At 44.9% G+C, this 25,242-nt stretch overlaps 1 protein-coding gene across 3 annotated transcripts in view; it reads left to right on the forward strand.

Moving 5' to 3' along the window:
• The window catches only part of LOC114002711, a 59,689-nt gene that overhangs the window by 22,259 nt on the left and 12,188 nt on the right, over positions 1-25,242 (forward strand). Inside the window, exon 4 of one of the 3 annotated variants that reach the window (XM_027748895.2) lies at positions 20,700-20,753. In XM_027748895.2, coding sequence (XP_027604696.1) covers positions 20,700-20,753 — 54 coding nt within the window. Of the gene's footprint in view, positions 1-14,981; positions 15,040-20,699; positions 20,754-25,242 lie in introns of those variants that run through there. The other 2 variants (XM_027748896.2, XM_039379118.1) reach the window with 2 other exon arrangements.

The raw sequence follows: 25,242 nt of genomic DNA on the forward strand, positions 1-25,242 counted from the left end.
CTAAATTGCAGTAAGTTAAAAACAATTATTTTTAGTTCTGAATTTCCTCTCCTTAGGGAAGAATTTCACTGTCTCTGGTTGGTTGGATGTACTAGTTTTAACCTTGCTAACAACTGCTTTAAGCCTACAAGATGGACCCACTAAACGAAAGGACTATGTATTTATTTTCTAAGATCTATAAAAGTTAGACTTCTCCATTTCTCCATTACATTGCTGCTTGTTCTCAGTCCTGCTGGCAGCATACGTCCCATGAATACATAATGCAGAGACTTGTTTTTTCAGTACAGTTTTCCTCATCCCCTCTTCACCCTTCTAGCCAAGTTTCTGATCACAGAACATTCAAAAGGCCCAGTCTTGCATTTCACATCACCCAAGTCTTCTACTGATACTGACAGACTTTAATTAGTCTCACATCCTTATGAGAGGAGAAGAAAGCTGGTAAGCCTGTGCCTAGCCTTCTTTTTTTTTTTTTCTTTTTTTTTTTTCCCCCCAGAGTGCCCATGAGTAAATGGGGAAATGTTCTTTTTGGCCCAGGTGATTTCTGATTTGGATCCCAGGCATAGCATCTGCCTGCTCAGCCTTAAGTTCCTTTCAGTACTGTGTTTGGGAGTGTTTTGGTGTGAAGGTTAGGGGCTAATTTAAATAAGCTTTCCAAACTCTTGTGGTTTTTTGGGGGAAACCTTATGAGAACAGTTTATTTCCTGGTCTGTCTTGCTCTCTGTACTTCTGAATTGACTGTAGCAAAAATTTTTGCAAGAGAAGTTGAAATCCGGAGTGGAGGTGGTGGTGTGTTTTTTAAATAACATTTTTACTGTAGATGTCATTAACATTTCAGGTTATGGAAATCATGTCACAAAGAGAGGATAGTCAATTGGTGTTTTTAATTTGAAAGCAAGTGTACTGTCAGGGATGACAAGACACATACATGCAAAGTGAGATGCAGCCTGAATATTTTAAGTGTTTGGTCATTTGTATTATTTTTTAAAATTTTAATTGGCTAACTTTGAGACAGTAACATCCTGAAGCTTTATGATGACTTTTTGCTCATTATCTGTACTTATTTCTCCTATGAAAATGATTCAGGACCTCCATTCCCCCCTTATAAAATGGGACCAGGGTATTTCTTTTTTGGTCTGTTTCCATTTTCTAACAAAAGTGGTTTTTATTAACTGCCTGGGCAGCACTTGGCATCATGTGTTTTTTAGTCAGGTAAACAATACTAATGAGGAATGGTATGAGGCTTCATCTGGGCTCTGAAATCAAGCTATTCTTGCTTTATGATTCTTTTCCTTTCCATCATGTGCTTGCCCATGAGAATGCAGCTGAAAAATTTTTTATCAGATAGACTTTTTTTGAGCAGCAGATACGTCTGTCACGCTTATCCCTGAACCTTATTCCCATTCCTGCAGCTCTGTGCAGCTGACAGTTGACAAAGAGTATCAGGCAAGATTAATTTGTGCCAGAAGCAAATGTGTTCTGAGATAAGAAGACACTCTGAGGGTATGATGTGGTATGGGTAACTCAAGGGTGGATGGAGAGATGCTGAGTGCTTTGCATCAAATTTTGTTTATGTCGGATGGTGATGGAACGTGGGTCCCAAGAGTCATGGTGTGAAGTGGCTCTGTGTTGGGATGCTGTAGCTATTCTTGGGGTCAGACAGACCAAGACAGGTTTTGCAGGAAGGCCATTTGGTCAGTGGCATGTGGTGTCCGAATGTTTCCCTGAGTTCCAATGAATTTGGTGCCATTTGGGAAGAAAGAGAAGCAAATTTGGGAGAGACAAGTGGGTTGGGGGCAATGTGAGTGCTTTTAAGGGGTTAGGGAATGCTGTGCTTTCATGACCTGCAAATAAATGAAGGTCTCCATCATCCATGCCTTTCAGTTCAGCCTCCTGCAGCAGGGAAGGCTGCACAGGAGCAGGTTTAAAAAGTCCTGTTTCAGTTAGATGTCCAGGCATGCCTTTCTAGCTTCACAAGACAAAGTATTCTGCCTTTTTGTGTCCCAGACATGAGTTTGGACAGTCAGTGGGTGTATTTCCCACCCTGGCTGACTGGTCAGCTGGTCACCCAGTCTCTCCCTGCTGAGGCTGAGCGAAGGCATTTCAATGCAATGCTTTTCTTCACTTCTCCAAAGGACTAGAAAATTACCTCAGAAGGCTTCTATTCTTTCCCTTAATTGGGCAGAAATACCTTGGCTTGTGCAGACACCCACATTGCTGCAGTGAATGCCCTCTCCCAGCACTGCCTTGATCATGGTCTTTGGGTAGACTTGTCCTTGCATGCAGGCCCTGCTGCCAACCACTTGCTATTTAATGAAGGCTGTGCATGTCCTAGAAAGACTGTGGCTGCTGCCACCTGTTAACTTCACCTGTTAACTGGATTTTTTGGCAACGTTGAGAGCACAAGGTTAGGGAGAGTAGGGCCATCCTTTGATGGCTCAAGGTAAAGGTACCAGTGGATATAAGGGTCAGCTGAGGTGTAAAGGAAGTCCAGGGTGTCACAAAGACTTCTTGGAGCTGCTGAGCTCATTCCCAGGGGACTAATTGGTCTTGGCATGTTGTGTAAACTGATAGAGAGGAAGTAATGGATCCATCCTCCTGTGTTGTTCAGTGGGACTGCCTGGATCACCTTTGAAATCTACTTACAGAAGCTTGGGAAGTCAGACTGTAGCATTTACAGGGAGAGGCATTTCTTGGAGGGGAGCAGCTTTGGGGTGGTACAATGAGCAATCCAAACTGTTCTCATTTATGTGTGGGTAGGTGGCTGATATGAAAGCATTGTTTTAAAGTACAAGACAGTGGATTTGGGTATGTGAGTGTATTTCTAGTTACACTATAAAGTCACTAGATAAGTTTCACAACTTGCTCTGAACTTTCTGCCATGGTTTGCTTACTTTTATGAGTAGATAGAATCATAGATTCATAGAATACCCTGAATTGGAAGGACCCACAAAGCTCATTGAAGTCCAGCTCCTGGCCCTGCAAAGGACAGCTCACACCATGGCCCTGAGCATTGTCCAAATGCTTCTTGAACTCTATCAGGCTTGATGCTGTGACCAGTTCCCTGAGGAACCTGTTCCAGTACTCAACCACCTTATGGGTGAAGAAGAACTTTTTCCTAATATCCACCTTAAACCTCACCTGACAGCTTTATGGCATCCCCTCAGAACCTGTCACTGGTTGTCTGAGAGAACAGATTGGTGGCTGCCCCTCTGCTTCCCTTCATGAGGAAGTTGCAGACTACAATGAGGTCTCCCCTCACTCTCCTCTTCTCTGAACAAGCCAAGTGATTTCAGCTGCTCCTTGTTTGGCTTTCCCTCTAGAGTATCAATAATGTTTTCTTACAGAAGCTTAGTACATTATTTAAAATGCATTGAGATGCTGGGATGAAAAAGGCCAGCACAGAAGAGAAAAATACATCCTGTGCTAACATTTGGATTGTTCATTCACTCCTTTGGAAAGTGACTACTGTATGACAGGCGAGGGGAACTTCATCATGATTTGACACTGAAAGTGACCCCGGGGAATAGTGTGAGCCCTGGTCTGGGCTTAGCTGTGTAATATCAAGACCATCTTTCCTTCTGCTGTGTATTTGAATACTGGCATTTTGGTTGGACTGGGCATTGGTGGAGTGATGAGCACCGAAAGCTTTCTTTGGGCCGATACTGGTTGCGCAGAGGCTGCACAACAGCATTTGCCACATGTGACCAAGGACCCGTGTGTGACCCCTGATGCACTGGGGTCTGGGCTTTGGACTGTTAATGGCTCCAGGGTGAGATTTCTGTATCCTTAGCACAGCTGGGTTTTGCCCTTGCCTGTCTCTAGGACTTGAAAAATAGCTTCCAGATAGCTTCCACGTGTGAGCTCGTGAGTCCTTTTCACCTCTTGGCCTCTCCTTTGAATCCAGGCCTTCTCAGTTCCTGAGAATTGTTACCATCTGTTTGCCCATCTGAGCTTCTCTCTGTGATGAGAGGGTGCCGGAAAATCTACTGCTGGTGCTGGTAGTAGTTTCATCACAGTCTCTGCCCTGGGCCTCGCTCTCTGGAGTAACTGAGCAGAGTTCAGAGGCCTGTGCTGAGTGTAATAGCTTACACCATTTCCTAAGGGGCCCAGTGCCAGAACTTGTCTCTCAAGTGTGGGAAGTTGGGCCATAGCAGTTCTTTGTTCCTGGGTGCAGTAGAGCACTTGTTGAAGCAATATAATAAAGAAACTGTTGCAGAAACTGATTGTGCCAGTACAGAATGAGAAATTCTGCTTCTGGTAACCTCCTGCAATTTTGCTTTTATTTTTCATCCCCAGAAATATGCTATAGCAGCTGTTCTTCTAACATAGAAGCCCCTGTCTATCTCACCCCTGCCAGTGTTTGGCACTGAAGTAGCCAGCAAACAAATGCTATGCCTGGCTGCTGCAAGGCAATCTGAGCATGAGAAAGTTTGGGGCTGAACATGATCGATGAGATTGTCTGTCTGGTCTACTTGCCTGCAAGGATGTAGTTCTGTGGCAGGAGGCTCTGGTATCTTAGAGATGTACCATATGAGTGGGAGATAGGGCATGGCAGAGTTGTCTTGTTCTTTGTGTCTTTGGAGGAGCTGACATGTTCCCTTCTGGTTTGATCTCTGTTATAAAGACTCTCTGGCTCAGTGCCACCCAGCTGATGTCTGGTTTGCTGATTAAGGCATTGGTAGTCTGACAGTGGTGGAGAGGGGGAGGGTGGGAAGAAATTGTGCGATCCAGGAGGTAGAGAGAGAGACTCAATAGCAAGGGAAGGCACGAGGAACCCCACCCAGCCCCAGGGAGGTGAGTATGACTGCCAGACAGCAGATACCTCTGTCGCTATGTCTCTCAAGTGTTCCCTGGATGGCTATCTAACTCATGTAAAAACATTAGGAAGTGCCTGTGTGCTGCTGCAGCTGGATGAATCAGAGTATAAGAGAGCAGTAACCCATGTAGAACTTGGCCTGGCTGCTTCTAGAAAGCATCATGATTTCCTCTTCTTTCCTGAAGGAGGCAACTGAGTTTTCACTGATGGTAAGGTTCATCTGCTGCCAGCTTGTAAATGCCAAAGGCAAGGCAGGCAGGATAATCTAGTCCTATTCCCAAACTTTCAGCATCAATTGGTGTTTCAGAGGTTAGAGCATTTTCACAGAATGGTTGAGATGGGAAAGGGCCTCTAGAAGTTATCTTGTCCAACCTCTCTGCTCAAGCAGGGTCATCTGGAGTTCAGATAGCCTGTACATCACTAACTTCTCCATGAGGATCTATGTTCTCCATACAGTGTTGAAACACAGAATTAATTTAAATGGAACAGGTCTGTTCCAGTTCTGCCCTGCCCCATGATATCTGTTGGTACCATGTTCACCTTTCAGGTGTGCTGCTAGCAGACTTTCATTCTGATCACACATCACATGTCTCTTGGACCTCTTCCACTGTTGTGCCAGCCCTGGCACAGAGTGTGTTGGCTTGTCCATTCCTAGGACCAAACTTCTGTTCTTTTCCCTTAATGTTTCACCTCCTTGTTTTGCCTGAGTGCATCTTTGATTTGTATTACGTGGCTTTGTAACATGTGCAAAGGCAACAGTTCAAGGGGGAGGTAGACAAGTGAGCTTCTGTCTGGAAGTACTTACTGATCTCTTTTTCCCTGCATATCTGGCTGTAACTTTGCCTTTTCCTGGAAGCTTGCATGTTGGTGAATATAGCCATTTGGACTACCCTGACAGTGTGAGCCAGTAGCTATCCGCTGAAACAACTGAAATGTAGTCCCTCGAAGTGCTGCTGTGAATCATGTAAGAGTAGGGATTAGGTTGGTCAGGGGGATTTTTGAGCCCACAAGAGAGCTTTGTTGAGCAAAAGGAAGATGAGGGAAGGAAATTAGATGTGGCTGAAGTTTGGATATGTTGAAGACAGTAGGGATCTGTAGAATAGGAAGGTTAAGAATGGTGGAGAACAGAGCAAGAGAGACTAATTTTATTGTATTAGGATTTGCAAAGGGACAATATTAGCACCTGGCACCAGAGGCAGTAAATGATGAACCTGAGGTTAAAGCCAAGGGCTTATCATTTAGATTGGCAGGCTTGCTGGCTACCTTCCCAACCCTGCTGTCTTTCTCTTTTTGTCAAAGCTCTTAAGCCTGGTAAGAAGGTATTAAACTAGAGCTGATTCTTTGGCTGCAGACCAGAGAGAGGAGATCAAATGGGCATATGGACACCACTGGCATGTGGCCTCAGGATGTGACTTAGAGAGAAGTCCTGAGTGGTGCTGGTGATACTGTGTAGGTCTTGAACTCCTGATCTGACTCTGGGGGCTAGATAGGCATGGGAGGAGCAAACCTGGGGGGTAAATCACCTGAAAGTGGCTGCCAGAAACTCTGCATGTGAATGGACAAAGTTGGGGTTTTGACCGCAGAGAATAATTCCTACTGGACTAGTAGAAGGAAAAGCCCAGTCTCCTATATCTACTGGCAGTGTTTTATGGTGGGCTGCCAGCTGGTCACAGAAAACATCACTCAGCAAAACCAAGAGCTTCAAACTGCAGCAACAACACAACTGGTTAAAATGTGGTTGAAGGTGGGGTGAATGAGAGTCACAGGGTAGGTGCCAGGTTGGATCCCCAAGGGTGGCCATCCTGCAACGTATCCCTGTTCTGTCTCGTGTGTTGACTGTTGCAGGTCCTTTTCTAAGAAGGTTTTCCGAAGGATATTTTGTTTCTTGTTTTGACACAGTACAGTGCAGAAGGATAATGCTGGCATGTTCTCTTTCCCACTTCCTGAGTTCAGCCTAAGTAACCTCAAGGGCCTGGCAGATTCAAAAGTTTTGCTGCAACCTGTTTATATTTTCCAGCAACACCAGTTTGGAGATGTTGCTTGGAAGGGAAGGTCAGGACCTTCTCTACAGTGCTCTTCTCCTCTGCAATAGGGCTGGATTGTCCTCACCTCCCCCAGCCTTGGTGTGTCTGGACTAGAAAGGCTGCTTGGGTCCAGTCCCAATGTACTGTTGTGCTGGCCCGATACCTCTCCCTGCCCACTCCTCCCTCAGCATGTGGCTCATTGTGATACAAATATCTCACCCTTGCCTGGGGAGAAAAGGAGTTTGCAGGCGGCTCCACCATATGCTGTCACTGCCCAAGTTGTATTTAGTGTGCAGATGAATGGATCTCTCTTCAGGCATAAGTTGTGACTTTTGCTTATGCTAGCAACATCTGAAAAGGAGAAAGCCTTACAGTTTAGTTCTTTGGAGGATTAGTGAAGTGGCTTGAGGAGACTGGGGAGGGTGAATGGCTGTTTAAAACCAATCTGGTTATTCCTTATATAGTCCAGAGAGCATCTGATGGTGGTGGCACTTTTCTACTTACTTTTCTGATTTACATAGGTTAAGAAACTACAATGAACAATAGAGATAGACTAGGCTTTTTTTCCCCTTTGTTTCTACCCTACCACCACTAAGCATTGAATTTCCTTAGAATTCAGCAGCCACAAAATAACGGGGACTGCTGCGGCCTAAAAATCAGATGGTAAGAGACTTGTTTCAAAGCACTACAAAGGAGAGATGGTAGCAAGCAAGAGCTTGTTTTCCCTTTGCTTTTCACTGGCATTGCTTAGCCCTGTATCTGTGAAGTAGGACACCTTTCTTGCCCAGCATGGCTTGACACTGGGGCACTGGTGTCTGAAAGGTGACATGGGTGTGCTTTACACACTGTGGTCTCCCCATGGGGCACTGCCTTGAGTGAGAAGGAAGGAGAGAGGTGGTAGTGTGGGTTTTGAAACAGCAGAAACAGGGCAGTTGTGTGATGGTGCAGATTAACTATTAATGTCAGGCGTTTGTGCTCCAGTTTTGACACCACAGAGAGAAAGCAAGCAGCTTGTCCCGGGTGTGTCTGAGATTTGAAAGTGCAGCAACCATTACTGTTCAATAAGCAGAAGCTGGCTGAGCTTTTAAGGCCAAGCCCGTGACTAGAGTAAACACTCTAGGAAATTCTGGTTTTGAGACAAACTTTGGCATGGTAGAATAGCCAGCCTGGCCGTCAACAACACAGCTGTCCTTGGCGTGGACTGGGGTTTAGCTCTGATTTTCTGCCTTAGCTCTGAATAGCCTCTCCATTGTTGGCTCACATGAGAACCACACTGCTGGGCTCTGCTCGCGCTTTCTTTCAGCCTGTTGATGTCAATGGGAGTTTTGGGCATTGGTCCACAGCTCATCTCACAGGAGGAGGCACTCAATAGAGGCATCTACTTCCCATGTAGATGGAGACTGAGTTAACCCAGAGCAGATTCACTTTGTGAAACTCCCTGCCCTGTTCCAGGGATGTGATCCCAGATACACACTTCTTGTTGAGCTGCAATTGGTTTTGAGGAAATAATGTCTGATAAATCAGAGATGAACCCTCCTCCTCCAAGCCAAAAAGCATGTAATTACATTTTTTCTAAATTCAAGATTTCAAAAACATAGGTGTCCTGGGGGCCAGAGATAAATTTAAAAAAGCACAAATAAGGTGCTTAAGAGAAACCCTATGAAGTTTGCTGGTTTTCATTATTGAACGTAGTCTTTTTGGTCTCCTGTTGGACTTTGCTCATGCAAAGCAATTTCCATAGGGATGAATTTACGAAACTGAGGATCCTCTGGAGTGTTAGGAACTTAAGGTAAATAGTGTCTGTGGTCATGTCTATACTAGGGTAAACTATATTTTTAATTAAAAATCGTGCTTGTGTTTTAAAATCTTAGCATAACCTTGCAAGCTGTAATTTTACCTTTGATTATGGAAAAAATAGGTTGATCAGCTGTACAAAGGATAGAACCCTGAAATGCTTTACAAGTTACGTTGCAATCTTATTGTAGGCATGCTCTTTTGTACAGCATAAATAAAATCTTTTGTCTACCTGTGGAGGCTTTAGAAACTGTCTATCTTGCATATCACTTCAGAGGCTTATCAAACAGTCCTATAGGCTCTGCCATGATGGTATATGGGCATATTATGTTTAAGAAACAAGGAACAGTTTAAAAAAATAATTTTCCAAATTGCAGAGCCAGAGGATCTGTGTAGTTCCTAGTATAGGTAGAATATCCTTAAATAGAGCTTAAATATCCTTAAATAGTCAGATATCTGGTTTTCTCACTTCTGTAAACCTGTTTCTCGTTTCATTAGAGGTGATGTGGTTTGCGTTGGAGGAACCGCTGCAGGTCAGGGAATGCCGTCAGTTTGTTCAGGAAAGTTTGTTACTGCTACTGTTTGTTGTATGTGCAGGAAAGACAGACAAACCTCACAAAAGGACATGGTGCACCTGACTAGGTGATAAGACTGTATATTGAGCGTACCTTAATGTAAGTCTTAATCTAAGATGTGGTGCTTTGTTCAGAGCTCTGATGGAAATAGCACAGTGAGTTCATGATGTTTTCATCGTAGTACTGAATTTGGTGTGCTGTCAAATCAAGCTCTTAATTAATTTTCAACTTAATATAATGTCTTGTCAGCCTCTGAAATAATACAACCAGCTCTATTAGTTTCTAATTATCGTTAGAAGAATGAGTGTAATTTTGAGCACTGGAAGTGGTACTCTTAGAAAATATTTTCTGAGCAGAAAGATTTATAGTACAACTTTTTTAGTATTGTTGTATTCTTTCATAATACACCAATGTTCTGTTCAAGCCTGACTGCTACAAGAAGTGGGAAAGGCTAATTCTTCCCATTTGCATGTTTTAGAATCTTACTATGGGCAGTTATGCTAAACAGGCTATGGACTCTCTAGAGCTGAGTGAAATGGTAAACCACAAGAAGCTGAAAAAAATCAGATTGCTATCTCATGATGTGGCTGCTGGTAGGGTTAGAGGTGGAAAGCAGGTGTAACTACTGCTGCAACTGTGAGACTTGCCTGTGTTGCTCAGTCCACTGTATAAAACTACTGAATTGAGACACTGGTTCACTTGCTTTCCAGATGCAAACATTCAAATAATTTAAACACCCTCAAAACTATTCATATAAATGTGGTATAAACTTTTGCTTTATTATCAACCTTTCTCTGCACAGAGGATCTTAATGAACTTGGCCTTGAGATATTCAGGTATCTCTTTTAACAAGTTAATCTGAACTTTTGCCCTTCTGCAGTGCGATGGGTGAATGGACCCTCTTGGTCCTGGGACTTGAGCATTTCGTAAGCGTGAGATGGGCCAAAAGCCTGAACTGAGAGAAGGAAACACTGAAATGATTTGTATATTAAAATTGATGCATGTGTTATGAGCACTGGCACGTGTTATACAGGCTCTGATATGGATCTTGCAAGCTATTGAGTTGAAGGTTTATTTCCATCTACTTGGAAAGTGGATCTTGATGCAGACAATGGAGTTGCATGCATGAGGTCAGCAGTTCTCCAACTAGTTCTTCACGCACAGCTTTGGGCACAGCTCTAAGGGTTGCTGTGCCCTGCTAACACCTGTTCAGAAGGGCAGTGGCCTGCTTCTGGTTCTGAGCTGGTATATCACTGCCCTCGTATAGGGGAGTTTCAAAGAGTTAGCAGGAGTAATGCGTATCCAATAGTACCCATGGACAAGTAGAGATGCTGAAGCTCAATCAACATTGAAGTGTCCAGGGAAAAGCACTGTTTGCTGAATTGGTTGTATTGTTCCTTGCACTGGGGAGAGTTCCCTGGACCATCTTTATGCCATCTCAAGCCATGTGCAGCTGTGAGGGTGTGAACAAAGGGATGTAACATGGTAGCAGGATCAGCAAGTGCTGATCACCAGCTCTGAAGGGGACCATACAGTTACTTAAAAGGAAGGACAGTGCACCAGGCAGGGCATGCTGGCTCCTCAGAAATATTTGCAAGCTATTCACATGGGTACAGGCCTAGGCCAGCCCTTCCAAAGTTGATAATTCAGACCCCATCACAAGCTCTGAATTCCAAGTCTCAAACACCACCCAAGGCCCTGTGTGATGTGCAGTGTTGTGCTGTGAGGCAGGTGTGGGCAGGCACTGCTGCGTGTGGGCATGGGAGAGTGCAGTCATTAGTTATGTTCTGCCTAAATGGATTAGCTCCCTGGAGTAAGAGGCCTTTATCCTGTTAGCTAGCTAGCTGCTTCAGCATGTCTTGTCACTAATGTGTAAGTGAGGTTCAGTCGTGCAGGGGAGCAGGGGAACAAGTAAGTGGTTGGGTGGAGAATGTGGGAACAGTTGGGTTACATCATCATTTCTCTCTGTGTTTATTAGTGTTCTACTGCTCCCCCTTCACGGATGTCTATTTAAAGACAAAAAAGGGTCTCTCTAGTTTGTTAATTGTCTTCTGGCCTGTAATTTCTAATATAGTATTTGTTTATTTTCATGTGCTCACGCAAACACATGAGATTTCACAAATAGGTGTAGTCATGTGAAAGGAGAAGATGCTCAAAAATGCTACAGGGCTGTGCAGACACGATATATACACGTGTGTGTCTTGGGAAGAGAAGAAGTGACTCTGTGCCCTGTGTTCAGACTCTGTGGAGCCCAAGCAAGTCCCATGGTTTGGGATGTTTGCCTGTTTGTTTAATACAGGCTTGTTTTGGCTTTCTAGAGCTGTTGAGGCAGTCAGTCTGTTTTTGGCCTTTTTGAAGTTTCCTTACCATCTACTAATCCAGGTTCTCATCTGGAGATGTGACCTTATGTCTTTTCTGCATAAAATTCCATTTGTGAGTGCTCCCAGCAGCACCAGCTGAACACAAGGCAAAGGTTCCCACAGGGTAACTTGCCTTGCACTCAGCTGGAGAGGGTGGGAGGCAATTCAGTGCCACCTTTTGAGGTTTCTATTGTGAAGATCCAGGCCGCTGACAAATCCTTTTCTCATTTAGTGCAGTGGGTGTACCCTATGTTGCCCTATTTTTGAGAAGCTCCACTAAACCAACCCTCTGGCTGAAAATCTATTGAAAAGATGCGTATTCCAGATTCTCCTCAGAGAAACCCACTGATTTCCAATGGATGTTTTCTGTGATGGATTAGATAGATGTGGTTTGGATTTTATACCTCCTGAAAAGTCCCTTATTCTGTCTATACTTCATGGCAGGTTTTTGATCTGACAAACAGGCATTGAGGTCCAAGAATTTTTACTTTTTAACATTAACATCTAAAACATTCAGGTTGGCTAAAAAAACCTGAAGAAATTGCCTTAAAAACTTAGACTTGAAACCATTTTGAGCTGGTTGTTTCGGCTTTTTTTTTCCTTTTACCTTCCACGTGTACACCTATCTTTTTCTGGGGCAAACCTGTGCAAGCATGCAGTCTCTTTTGGAAACCTAGTGTTCCAGATGCTTGGCTGTTCACTTTGTGGATGGTGTGCACGAGGCCCTGTAGCTTTCACAGAGCATTTGGAATGTCCTGTAGTTTTTTCAGTTAACTGAGGATGGTGTCTCTGGGTTTGGAGCAGCCATCTGTGGATTCTCTTCCTCTTTGTGTCCCTGTAATGTCACAGCTGACAAAAATCTGTACCTTCCCCTGATTTTAGAAATTTTTTTTTTCTTCTTTCCCAGGGTATACAGCTGTGTGACTTTCAGAGCCCTTTCTGTATCTCCCTGCTTAAAGGGAACTCTGCTTACTCTATTGCCTGACTTGGGCTAATGTCTTAACCCCTTCTTGGTGCTCGTGGGGCCAACATTTGAACAGCAAATGGTGGAAGAGTCTGGAGCTGCTTGTTTCAAGCCCCCAGCACTGCCATCTCCCATGTGCTGCAGCAGCAGTGCTGAGGGGAATGGGATAAAGCCGCAGGAGGCAGCGGGCCTTCTGCCCTAGCTCTGCCTATGGCAAAAGTCCATGGGGAGGGAGGGCTTTGACCTCATGTCAGAGCCAAGACTTCAGTTAGAAGTGAGACAAACTATAGAGACATCAGATGATATGTTAGACTAGACTGGACATTCCCTGTGGACAGCTTCGGAGCCAAGGCCAGGAGTGAGGGGAAGAAAGAGTCACGTTGGCAGCCCTGGCATAAAAGCCCTGTAAGCTTTCTCTCAGGAGCTGCTGCCATGCCTGCCAGCTGTGAAACTAGACCTCCCTGTCCCTTTGTACTCCTCCTCCCTTCACAGGCTCTAGTGAGCAGGAGGGGCAAGCCTAGCATTTGAACTTTGGTAACTTTGGCACGTGCAGATGAGTGATAGGGAATTAATGGATCCTGCCTGTTCTTGAAATTTTTGTTACTCCACAGGTGCTGGAGTTTTTGGTCAGATCTGTTTCCTGTACAAATGGAGCTTTGCATTTTTTTCAGGCCTCAAAGAAAACTCAGTGAGGGATTTGGGATTGGCATAGAGTGAATAGATGGACCATCTGATGTAGCCTGCAGATCAGCAGACTCAGACTCTGCCAGACCAGCAGGGGAAGCGGCTGCTGAGCCAGAGATGCTCCATAGAGAGTGTTCACTTCCTCCATCCCCAAATTCAAATCAAAGGGCTAGTGGTAAAAGTGCCAGGGCAAATCTGGCCTGTTTTATCTGGTCCTAGGAGGACAGGGCTTCTGTACAGATCCAGAGCATATCTGGAGACTGTATGCCACAAAGAAGACAGAGGAGCAGTAGAAAACCTGTAGTCACCTACAGACAGGCAGAGTCTGTTTGCTTAGACCACAGCTGTGTGAGTAGGTAGCCGTGTTTGCATTAACTGTGGCTCTAGGATATGGAGGCAGAACTTCAAAAAACAGCCTGTAATTTGAATAATGTTATCTGCTTTCTGGGCCTTGGGACCAGTGGGAATTTGGTGCTCTGCCAGGTGGCAGACCTTGCTGTCCAGACTTTAGCTCACTCTCTTCTGTAGCGGGTGTTGACTAGGCCCAGCAGCCTGGTGCCACTCTGCAGTGATCACCTGCAGATCACCTTTCTTGATTGGGGTGCAAGTGGCCTGTGTGTGTTTAGAGGGCAATCACTGGTCGGATTGATTTGCTATTCTGCCACTTAAGACTTATCTGTGGTTCAGGGGCATTTTGTATTTGCTGTAAGCTCTCACCCATTTCACTTCAGCAGTGACAGCTGAGCCCCTCCCAATAGTGCACAACATGTGATTAATGACACCATGTTGGAGGGGTGACCACAGAAATAATTTTGTTGTGGTTTTCACGGTCCACTGCTTGAGTGTGATCCTGGGCAAGTTCCTGCAGTACATCTTTCTTGGAAGGCCTTGTCTGGCTTTTTTTAATTATTTTTTAATTTGAATTTGTTCTCAGTGATGACTTAGTAATCAGCATTTCCTCTGTTGCCCTGTCCAGAGGCATTAAGCCATCGGTGTTTGCACTGTATGGAGGCTGTGGATTTGTGGCACTTGGTGGCAGAGATGCTGCCTGGAAAACTGAGGTTCTTATCTTGATAGAGAAGGGAGCCCTTTACAACAGTGTTAAGAGACCAAATGTGTTGATGTTTTGAAGGAGCTTCAGACAGGTTGAAAATAAATGTGGCAAAAAAAGCATTAATGACTAATTCAACTGAATGTGAACTAGAAATAACTTTCTAAAGAGTTCAGAGGCTTTTCAGGGTGTTTCACAGTATCTTTGCAGCTTACAGTGTTTGTATGCCGAGGTTTGTTTTTGTAGGAGGGGACCATTGGCCAAATCATTTGAATTGACTTGTATTTTAAAGTGCTGTGAGGCTGTTAACTTCTGTTGGAGAAGTCTGGAGATTGTGACAGATAATCATCATAATTTAAGGCTGTGGCTGAACTATAGCCTTCTGGGTGCTGTACTGCTGCAGGGGCTGGGCAGGGAAGTTGTGTCCGCCTCTGGCACAGGGATGCACTGGATAGCAGTCTTGCACCCTTGGGCCCAGACAATGGGTGCTTCCCAGACAATGGCACAGGGCATCCCTGGTGGTGCAAATGCAGAGCACGCTCAGGTGACTGCTGGGAAGGCCTGGCCCTCTTGTTTCTCTGCTGATTTAAGTCATGTATGCCTGAGAGCCTGAGCCTGGATGGGGGGTAGTGTCAGCTGGAGTTGCTTCAGCTTAAAAGCAGTAAGGAGGAGCCTGTGACCTACTCTTTTTCTCTACTGTTTTTGTATTGCAGGGCTAAGAGGTGATGCCGATGTCCTAGCAGCACTGCTCAGAGCCAAGGAATTAAAAACCTCAGTTCAAAATCAACCTACAAAATAGCTTTTTATTTATTTTTTTTTTGCTTATTATCCTCCTAAATCTATTGGGAGAGCAGACCTGGCTTTCCCCTTGCAGAGTGCCCATCACCATGTTGGCAAAAGGACAGGAGCCATGGCCCTGCTCCCTTGTGCCCTGCCACATGGGCATGCACTGCTCTCCTGGGTGGAAGATTTCTCCAAAGCAGAGGGCCCTGGGCTGTGATATTTAAGCCTGGAGACGCCTGAAGCTGTTGAAATGGGAAGATGAAGGCACTGAGCTCTGGCTGGGGCCTTGCTGGGGTTTCATGTCTGGCTTGTGGAAACACTGCCTTTGGGGGGTAGCCAATCCTCTTCCTTTAGTTCAGCCTGTGCTGTTAAAAGGGCTCTGCTGAAATCCTCTGCTCCATTAGTGGCATGAGGCTGCTGCTGGTTTGCCTGGATGCATCTCCCTACTCCGTTGGCTCACAGCTGTGGGCCCCTGTGCTCCCTGGGCTGTCTGTCTGTGCCACGCAGTGGGGCAGAGGTGGGACTTGGTCAAGCAGAAGCCGCAGCTGCAGTGTGCTGCACAATGGCCACTTTGTGCAACACCCTGACCTCATCTGCCCACTGTGCTGCCCTGCGCCTTAACCCTCTGCACACCCCCCCTGCCCGAGCAGTGGTGGGGCAGGGAACAGGCTCTGATTGGCAGCTGGTGGGGAAAGCTGTTCCTCCTGGCCCAAACCCATCTCTGAAGGTTGTTAGGAAAGGACAGGCAGGCTTCTTGCTCTCAAATGCCTTCCCAGAGAGAGAAGGGCCACAGGTCAATGCTTCCCCAGCCAGCTCACGGAGTGGCGTGGGGCTGGAGCTCACGAGTGGGCACTGCCTCTGCACCGGCATCCGCTTCACCTCCCTGTCCCAAGATGCATCTTGTTGAGGCCCCTTTAGCCCTCTGCTCAATGGGCCATGGAGCTACCTCACTGCCTTATATGAGGCAATTTTCTCTCTGCACATTGCATCACTGGGCATGGTTTCTCCCTTTGCATCAGCCTTCTGCTGTGACTTAGAGTGCGATTTCTCCTCACACTGTAATGTTTCTTTTTTCAGTTCTTTTTTCTTTTTTTTTTTTTTTTTTTTTAATAAAGCAAGGAACATCATCAGTCTGTTTCTCTATTTTCTGTGCTAGACATTCAAGCTTGGTCTGCCTTCTTGTACCTGAACAATTGGGAAACGAGCTGGTAGGGTTAACAGCATGGAAGTAAAACAAGGGTTATGGATCTGAGGCTTTTTCTGAAAACTTGGACTGCTTAAAACTTTGTATCCTGTCAAGAGCTTTAAGATGTCAACAACAGAAAGATGTGTCCATACCTTCCAAGTGCACCAGACCTTCTGTGGAAGGTTCCCAGCAAACTCAAGAAAGGCAGACTTCTGGCCTGCCTGATGTTCTTCTGCAAGTCTGGTCTTTCAGTCAAGTTGCAGCACAGATTTTTTTTTTTAATTACATTTTGAAATCTTTCATTAAGCAAGTGAAAATCCCTGCAAAATTCTTAAGTTGTAACAAGCTGATTGTATATCAGTATGTAGCATTTGATGAAGTGTGTCATGAAATGATGAATTGTGTTGAACTGAGAGTTCCTGTGCTGTTTTGCATGACATAGACTAAACTGGTCTGAAAAAAAACAGTAATAGTTAAACTGCATCCAACTCTGGACAGGCCCTTAGGTTTAAAACTATGACCAGATAACAAAATTAAATAATAACAATTTAAAAAAAACCCCAAAACACTAATGGACAAAAGAGTTGTTGCTTTGTTCTGTGGAGGTAGTGAAAAGGAAACAATTCTAAAATGAGAAATGTATGTATAAAAAGCAGTTCTGTCAGAGACCAGCAGGAGAGACTTTTTAATTGAAATAGGGATGCTGTGTCTTTTTCTTCTACCTGCAGAAAAGGAAATGGAAGAACGGGTTTTGGAAAACATACCCTATGGTTTAATCTCAGCTCTGCTACTACTATTCTCCATGACCTTTGATTTATCTCTGCTCTTTTCTTTGTCATAACTCCCAGAAAATAACTTGAGGAAATAAAACTGCACTTTCACATTGGTCTACAGTAAGGAATGATCCCAGGGTTACTAAACTGAACATGTCACCTTTCTTGTAGGCCATTCCCCCTGCTTCAGGCTACTGCAAGTCATGTAGCCAAATAAATGTTATTTTAGCTCTGCCTTGTATCTATGTAAATAGGAGTTAATAAGTTGCTGCATCTCATGGCTGGCTTGTGACGTGGAGGTCTCCAGAGAGAGGATGAGGAGAGGCTGCTGTGGAAAGTCCCTGGCTGTTGCTAAGCGACACTGCGTTTTAGCTTCCCTGTCCAAAAGTCTGCCCTCAGGTTTGGCAAGGAAAGGGAAAACTGAGGGATGGAAAACCATTGAAAGATACTTGACTTACTTTTTGTAAAGCGTGGCTTTACTGTGCTGGGCGCAGAAAGCATGTGGCTGCGGGTGAGGCAGAAGCAATTTGATTAAATAGAATAACATTTGATAACTGGCCTTCTATGTATTCGTTCTCAGCTGCAGGATCATGTGGCTAGCTTACTCTTTCTCTCCCTTCCTCTGTTTTGTATCTTATTACGGTCTTGGACCTGGAAGCTGCAAGAGTACAGCACAAGGGGTCTTGCTTTCCTTTGAGCCTAAGTGGAAATAGGAGAAACCAGCAGTTCCAGAGATCTTCCTATACTGAGGTTTATGCTCCAGTTTAACAGCCCGTGGATGAGGGAATGTCCTGTTTTCATTTTACTACTAAGTCCATCAAGAGGAACACCAGGAACAAAGATGAAACAGTTATGTAGGGCATCCTGCTCTTGCTGCACAATCCAACCTCTGCAAAGTGCAGCAACAGTGTGAATAGTGGTAAGATCCTCATGTAGTTAAAGCTTATCACAACAGCATCACTAAAGGAGCACTTCGGTTTGCTACCAGAAGTGTAGGATTTGTGATACAGCTGAGCACTTGAATTCCTCTTGGAAGAGTCTGGCTGGTTGTCCATCTGCCTACAGGCTAGTTCAAACTTTTCAGTCAGTCTTTGTCATCATCCTGTATTTTCTGTCTCTGTTGGTCCTCCCTACACATTTTAATAGAAGGCCAGGATAGGTAAATATCTTGCTGCCTCTGCTGATTTACAGTTGGGAAATAATGTCTTTTATTGCACCCTGATGGAGTCATTGAGGGACCTCTGGGTGTGACTGTGCCAGGTATTTCACCGTAGTGGAAGGTGTTGTACTTGCTCCCTGGCCAACAGAATTCTGTTTGTCCCTTTTCAGCAGAGGATCCAGTGGTGCTACTGAGGCACTGAGGAATTTGGTGTCACAGCCTCTCTTCATCTTTGGGAGTTCAGCCAAGTACTACTCTAAAGCTCAGGTTTACAGCAACCTAGAGAAGCTGAAGGTCTCACCCAAAGTCATGCAGCTTGTAGTCAAATATGTTGCAGCAGGTGATGTTCTGCTGTAAGTGTTCTTCCCCTGAAGGATGGGGCTCAGAATCAAGAGTCCTGATTCTCCCTTTCATTGCTCAACCCGACTGTATCTTGCATATTTTATCCCACCAGTGGTCTTGTGGCTTTGAGCTGCCTAGTCTATTCTTCTCATCCCCACCAGCCAACATTTCACAGCAGCTGGAAGAAAACCTTAAGGAGAACCCAAAACTTTGCAAGACCTCACAACTCTTCACTTTGCCGTTCCCTAAACCCTGGGGTTTGTCAGCACTACCACATTCTCCTTCCTTGTCAGTCTTTTTCACTGTGTTGTTGTGGGGGCCTTAAGAATGGCAGTGACCTCGAAGTAAATACAATAGCTGCCTTGCAGCCTGGTTGGGAACCGAGTCCTGTGATGTTTTTTAGGAATTCCCTGGGAATTACTGGTTTACTCAGACAGCCAAGGCTCAGGTTAGTTTAGCTCAGCTATTCTGGTTGTCTCCTTCTACCTGTTTTGTGCAAACACCTTTTGGGTCCTTTTAGGTTAGAAAACTTGGTGCTGTGCTGCTAGGTCAGACCTGGGAGCAGAGCCATCAGGCACAGCTACTGTTGAGCCCTCTGAATAACTGAGACAACATTAGGATTCACCTGCTAAAGGATTAAGAGAAAAAGCTCAAAATCCTTGCAGCACCTCCCTTCTTCACCATGCATGCTTGGACAGTGAAATACACTGTTCTTGAGCCCCAAACTGTGCATGTGAAAGTTTCAAAGTGGGCTGTGAGTGTGCTGAGTTCTGGATTTTAGATCAAAGAAGCTAATGTGTGTAGAAATGCTGGGTGGGTCTCCAGCTCCATCTCTTAAGTTCTGGGCAGTTATGTGGGCTGGAGTTGCAAAGATGTGCTTATGGGATGTAGAGTGGCAGATGGTGGTGGAGGAATGGGACTTCTTACCACCTCCCGCTAGTAGTTTTGGCTGGAAAAATAACAAATACTTTTACCTGAGTGCTGTCTTCAGTTTTGGGATAGTGGCTTTTCTTCTGAATTTTTTAGGTTTTTTTTTTTGGCGTATTTTGTATTTTTTAAGCTTTTTGAGTTTCCAAGCCTCACTGTACTGTGTTGTTTTTATCTTGACTTATACTGGAAAAAGTAAGAAGACAAATAAAAAGTAATATTGATAAAATGATGGGATGACTTTCTACATGTCTTTTGTGTTAAGAATTTCATCTGAAAAACACTTCGATTGCTTTGTGAAAACATGTGAGTGTGGTGAGTGTTTTCCTGCACTTCACACAGCTTTCCAACTGAAGAAGGGTAGAAAATGGGAGCTAGGAAAATCTAGTATTTTTTTCAAAATCTGATGGAGAAGTTTCTTCCTGATATGTCTCTGTCATCAGGTTTTTCACTATGAAAAATGTAACTGAAGTATTTTTTTAGTGGAAAAACTGTTCTCTCTTGAAGCCTTGTTTTTCCACTTGGGAGGGTTTTTTTGATTTTTTTTTTTTGGGAAAGAATAATTTTATTCACTTGCTACCTTTCAAAGCACTGTCTCAGAACTGGGATAGAACTGAAACTCACCTGTTTATTTCTCCAGTTACACAGAATAATTGCTGGTTCAAGTATATCCTGTTTGCTAAGTTGTGCAGTTCTTCTTAAGACAGCTTTAATGGCTCTTCCAATATGTGGCAAAGGGATTTAGGACTGCAGGCAGGTGCTTTTACCTTGGATTTTTAAATTCTAAATAAATAAGCATAATGAAAATAATTCTTAAAGAATGGGAACGTCCACATTTACATGAAAGAGCCTTTTTTTTCCTTCATAAAGGAAGATAAATTCACCTGCTTCAGGGCTAAGTCTAACCACTAATTGACGGAAATTAGGAAGAAACTTCCTTTTAGGCAGTTGTTCCATCCCTTTCTCTGTGACGTTTCGTGTATGTTCTTTCAAAACCTAGGGTATTAGTCACTGCCAAAGGACTCTGTGCATTGGCCACTGTCAGGGGACTTTGTGCAGGCTGCTTGAGGCAGTATCAGATTAGGAGATGGCCAGATTACTTGATGGCCACCTTAGGTAAATTGTAGTCTTTCGTACCTCACCTAACCATTCATCCATCTTGTTTTATTTAAATGTTGATGAAAAGAGACTCCCTACAACCTCCCTCTTTCTGTTCCCTCATGATACTTCTACTAATCCCTGGATTCTATTTCTCTTTCAGAAGATGCTGCTCAAGAAGAATTGTGGAGCGAAGACTAGAGTAATTAAAATTCATGTAAGTTGCCCTTTTCTGGTGCAGTTCTTTCATCTTTCCACATGTGTCTAAATGTGGCAATCCTTGTTGAACACTGGGGTTTAAAAGATGATTCCTGGAGATTCCTGTGGCTTGATAACAAAAGCTGCATAACAAAAATTGCTAGTCTGGAGTACAGGATGTAGTTGAAATTTAGGTTGGGTGCTGACAAGGCTAATAATACATTGTCTTTTCCATTTTGGAGACTGAGGTTTCAAAGCTTCCTTGGAGTGAAAGTCTACATCCCATGCTATGAACTCATACAGCATAGCTGTCCTATAGGGTGTCATTTGGATGCTTCTTGACCAAGTGCTCATCTGAGGTGCAAGTGGTGTTTGGTAGGGGTGAGAGGTACTGACAGATAGCTGTGGAAAAGGGACTATACCTGCATGGTGCACTGGTGTTTGCAGAACTCTATGGCATGTGGGACAGGGTGATGGCAGATGAGAGCTGCGTTGCTTGGATGGCTTTGTAGCTGGGATGACACTGCAGTGCCCGAGCATCTCATGTTTGAGAGCACACGTCTCTCAGGTCTAGGTTTGCTCAAGTCTCCTCCTTTTAGTTTTTACTGCCTGCACTTCTGAGTCTTTTGTCTTCAGCAGCCCATTACCTGACTCTTCAGCCAACTCCTACCTCCTTTGTGGGTATATTGGCTTTCTTTGGTCAGTGCTGTATGGTGCTGTGGGAGAGGTGTCCTGGGCTGGATCAAAAGCACTGTGATGAGCAGGTCAAGGGAGGTGATTCTCCCCCTCTGCTCTGTTCTTGTGAGACCCCGTCTGGAGTGCTGCATCAAGCTTTTTAGCCCCCAGTACAAGAAAGACATGGACCTTTTGGAATGAGTCCAGAGGAGGACCATCAAGATGATCAGAGGGCTGGAGCACCTCTGCTGTGAAAACAGGCTGAGAGAGTTGAGGTTGTTCAGCTTAGAGAAAAGAAGGCTCTGTGGAGATCTTATAGCAGCCTTCCAGTACCTAAAGGGGGCTACAGGAGAGCTGGAGAGGGACTTTTTACGAGGGCATGTAGTAATAGGACAAGGGGGAATGGCTTTAAACTGAACGAGGGTAGGTTTAGTTTAGATGTTAGGAAGAAATTCTTTACTGTGAGAGTGGTGAGGCACTGGAACAGGTTGCCAAGAGAAGGTGTGGATGCTCTATCCCTGGAAGTGTTCAAGGCCAGGTCAGATGATTGCTCTGAGCAACCTGGTCCTGTGGAAGGTGTCTCTGTCCACAGCAGGGGGGTTGGAACTAGATGATCTTTAAGGTTCCTTTGAACCCAAACCATTCTCTGATTCTGTGTGTGTGTGGCCTTGCACATGGCAGCCAAAGCAGGTGTACCTCAGTCTACTGAGCCCCATATGATCCTCCACATATTTGTGATACACAGATCAAAACAGGTCAAGGTGAAGAAAACAAATATCCTTTGTGAGGAAGATGCTACTTTCACTGCAGTAATTTATAACCTTGCAAGAGGGATGAATGACAGACCAGGATCCTTCAGGGTTTACACCTTGCTCAGCAGGAAATAGGACTGGTGCCTTTGTATACCCAGAAGTACTGCAGTTTATAAGCATGCTGTTGGGTGCCCTTGCCTGTCACTGTTCTGGGAGTGAATTTAGTGTCTGAAGGGATAAGGAGTAGCTAAGACTGGCTAAAGCCTTGTGCAGAGCTGGGTGGTATTTCTCTGACAACTCCTATGCTTTCTGCCAGGGCACTTCAGTCCTGTCTTCCAGCAGCCTCACAGCAGCAGTACCACAGTGACCCGATACTTCTTATTGCCCCATTAATCCTGATCTATTATGTTCTCTCATGTGCTCCTGCTTGGATTATTTTCAATGTAGCTGTGTCCTACTGCGCTCCACGAGCTCTCCCCAGACTGTGCCTGTCCTTCAGACCTACTGACTATCTAATCCTGCTGCAATGTTTTAGCACAACTTGTTTATCACCTTCCTTTATGCCTGCCCCATGTGCTTTTGTTGCTTTTTTTTGGGTGTCCCCTGGACACCCAGAAATTTCCAGTGGTGCTTGAGGCTTCAGTGATGTCTCAGTTGGGTGGTTTCCTCTGACACTTAAAGCTGTTATTGTGGCTTACTCTTGTGCCCCTGGAGAATCTGAGAGGACAATTATCTCTTTGCTCCCTAAGCCTATGTCAGCTTGCACTATAATAAACAGCAGAAACAGAGAGCACACTATTCTGATAGATGGTACAAAATCCACTCCCTTCTGGCCACCGTCTTCACTGGGAGACTGCATCTCTACCTGAGGCACTTGTGGTTTCCCTGACAATAGCATATGACACTTCACAGTCTCTTACTGATCTGTTACGGTGGCAGAGCCGTTAGGTAAAGGTGCATTTTTGCTTCCATTTTTCAAGTGATTGAGAATGCCCACTTTTTTGTACCTAGCTGAGAGAGGAGGCAGCAGGTCCCTGACAGAATACCTTGCTGAGGTACCTCAGCTCTGGAAGCAGTTGAAAGAGGTCAATACCTCTGGAGGACAATGCTGTGCTCTTGTCATATAAAGGGAAACCTTAATCCAGCCAGCAAGACATGTTTGGCACAGTATTCCTTCTCAGTGTTGCCCAGCAGCAGAACAAGAGGTAACAGGCACAAATTGAAATGCAGGATGTTCAGGCTGCCCAGAGAAACTGTGGAATCTCTGTCCATGGAGATAGTCAAAGTGTGCCAGGATGTAGTCTTGGGCAACAAGCTTCTGCTGACCCTGCTCAGAGGAGGGGGGTTGAACTCAGCTATCTCTAGAGGTGCCTGCCAACCTCAGCCATTCCGTGATTTCTGGCTCTGGCCCAACATTCAGTAATGGAGTCAGAGCACACTGGGGACCTAAGTTCACTTGGAAGGGCTATTCTGAGGCCCTAGTGAATGTGGCCTTTTGCAAAGAGTGATAGCAGGAAGCGAGGTGAGAGGCTTGGTTCTCTCTTGCTGAGGGTCTGGTGACACAGGTTCAGTGTTGGAACTTGGCCATTGTGGTGAGGGTAGAAGAAATGAAGACAGATTTCTCTTAGCAAATGGGTTGATGAGCTGTTACAGGGAGAACCAGGCAACTGTCTGCGTGTCTGAGCAGGAAATATCACCATGTGAACCAGTTTGCTTGTGTCACTGTAGCCCTGAGGAGCCCTAATGCACAAGCGCTCCTTTTTCAACCCAGGTAAAAAGCCTCTTTCTGAACTGTGGTGGCAACGACATCCAGACATCGTACAGCTGGATGGAGACATAGGGAGTGAACTGATCTGAGGAGCAGGCAGGTTACCTAATGGCCTGTGCCAAGGGTTTGGAGCAAGGATCCTTGCTTTCTCTCTCCAGTCCTCCTGCTGCTGACACAGAAAGGATTGCATGAGGATGATGATGACAGTGACCTTCTAGTAACATCAGTGAAGCATTTTCATCCTGTTCTTGCTGAGATCAGTGTCTCATGTGGTTGTGAGATACTGTGTGCTTATAAAAATGCCTTCCTCCTGGTGATACTTTGGTTCCCTTGGCATCTTGGGGCTTTGCTGGCATGTCCTGATGCAAGGTGTTGTGCTCTTATGCATCATCACAGCTATGCTCTTCCTCCCACTTCTGCTGGAAGTCTCCCATGGGAAGGTGAGATGGAGGGGCAGTGTCTTTGCCCTCTGGCATGGAAAAACAGCCCTTGGAAATATTCATGGTCCTTGAGAGTTTTTCTTAAGCAGGTGACCTAGGTTGGGTTTTGCTGCTGTTTTAACACTAAGGTATCACTTTGCTGTTGTTTCCTGTAAATAAGTTTCCCATGGGCCACCTCAGGTTGTGATCAGCTACAGCTTTTCCACTCACTCAGCGGTTCTTAAGCAGGATGATGGGACAGTAATGTGACAAATCTAAGAACCTAGACAGATTAAGGCAGAAAAATTAATAACCTTTTCTAATCTGCAGCAGCTCAGTTATGTTTTCAGGAATAATAGCAGCTGTGAGAGGTGAAAAGCAAATTATATTAAAAAAAAAATCTTGCCTTCTGTTCCCACCCAGTAAAGGATAATGGAACAAGAGAATCAGCCCCTGCAGGCAGGTGAGCAGAGATAAATTAGAGGTGACAGTGTGTATATGAAGTATGAGTTTGTACATAATAGATACATGTAGCATACACACATCAGGGCAAAGTGAGGGGTAGGTGTTTCACAGTGAGGTGGGCAATGTGTGTGTGCAGACCTGGTCACTGGTGCCCCAAAGTGTCAGCCAGCGTAATGTCTGTAGCTGGAAGCAAGGCCCTGACGGTGGGTGAGGGGTACACATGTGTGGGGGTATTTTAGCATTCAGAGCATGTTTGTGTGGTGAGTTGGGTGTTGCACGGAGACATTTCTCTAGCACTGGAAGGAGGATGACTGTATGCACCTCTGCCTCTGCCCTGGACCAGGCTTGGTCAGCTCTGAGTACAGACACTCTGGAAGACAGGTCTAAGCAATATCACAAGTCTTCAGTTCTCCAGACTCTCTCGAGATG

Source organism: Pipra filicauda, unplaced genomic scaffold (assembly GCF_003945595.2).
Source record: "Pipra filicauda isolate LSUMZ 115617 unplaced genomic scaffold, ASM394559v2 scaffold156_size1729456_pilon, whole genome shotgun sequence".
In the NCBI taxonomy this organism is placed as follows: Eukaryota; Metazoa; Chordata; class Aves; order Passeriformes; family Pipridae; genus Pipra; species Pipra filicauda.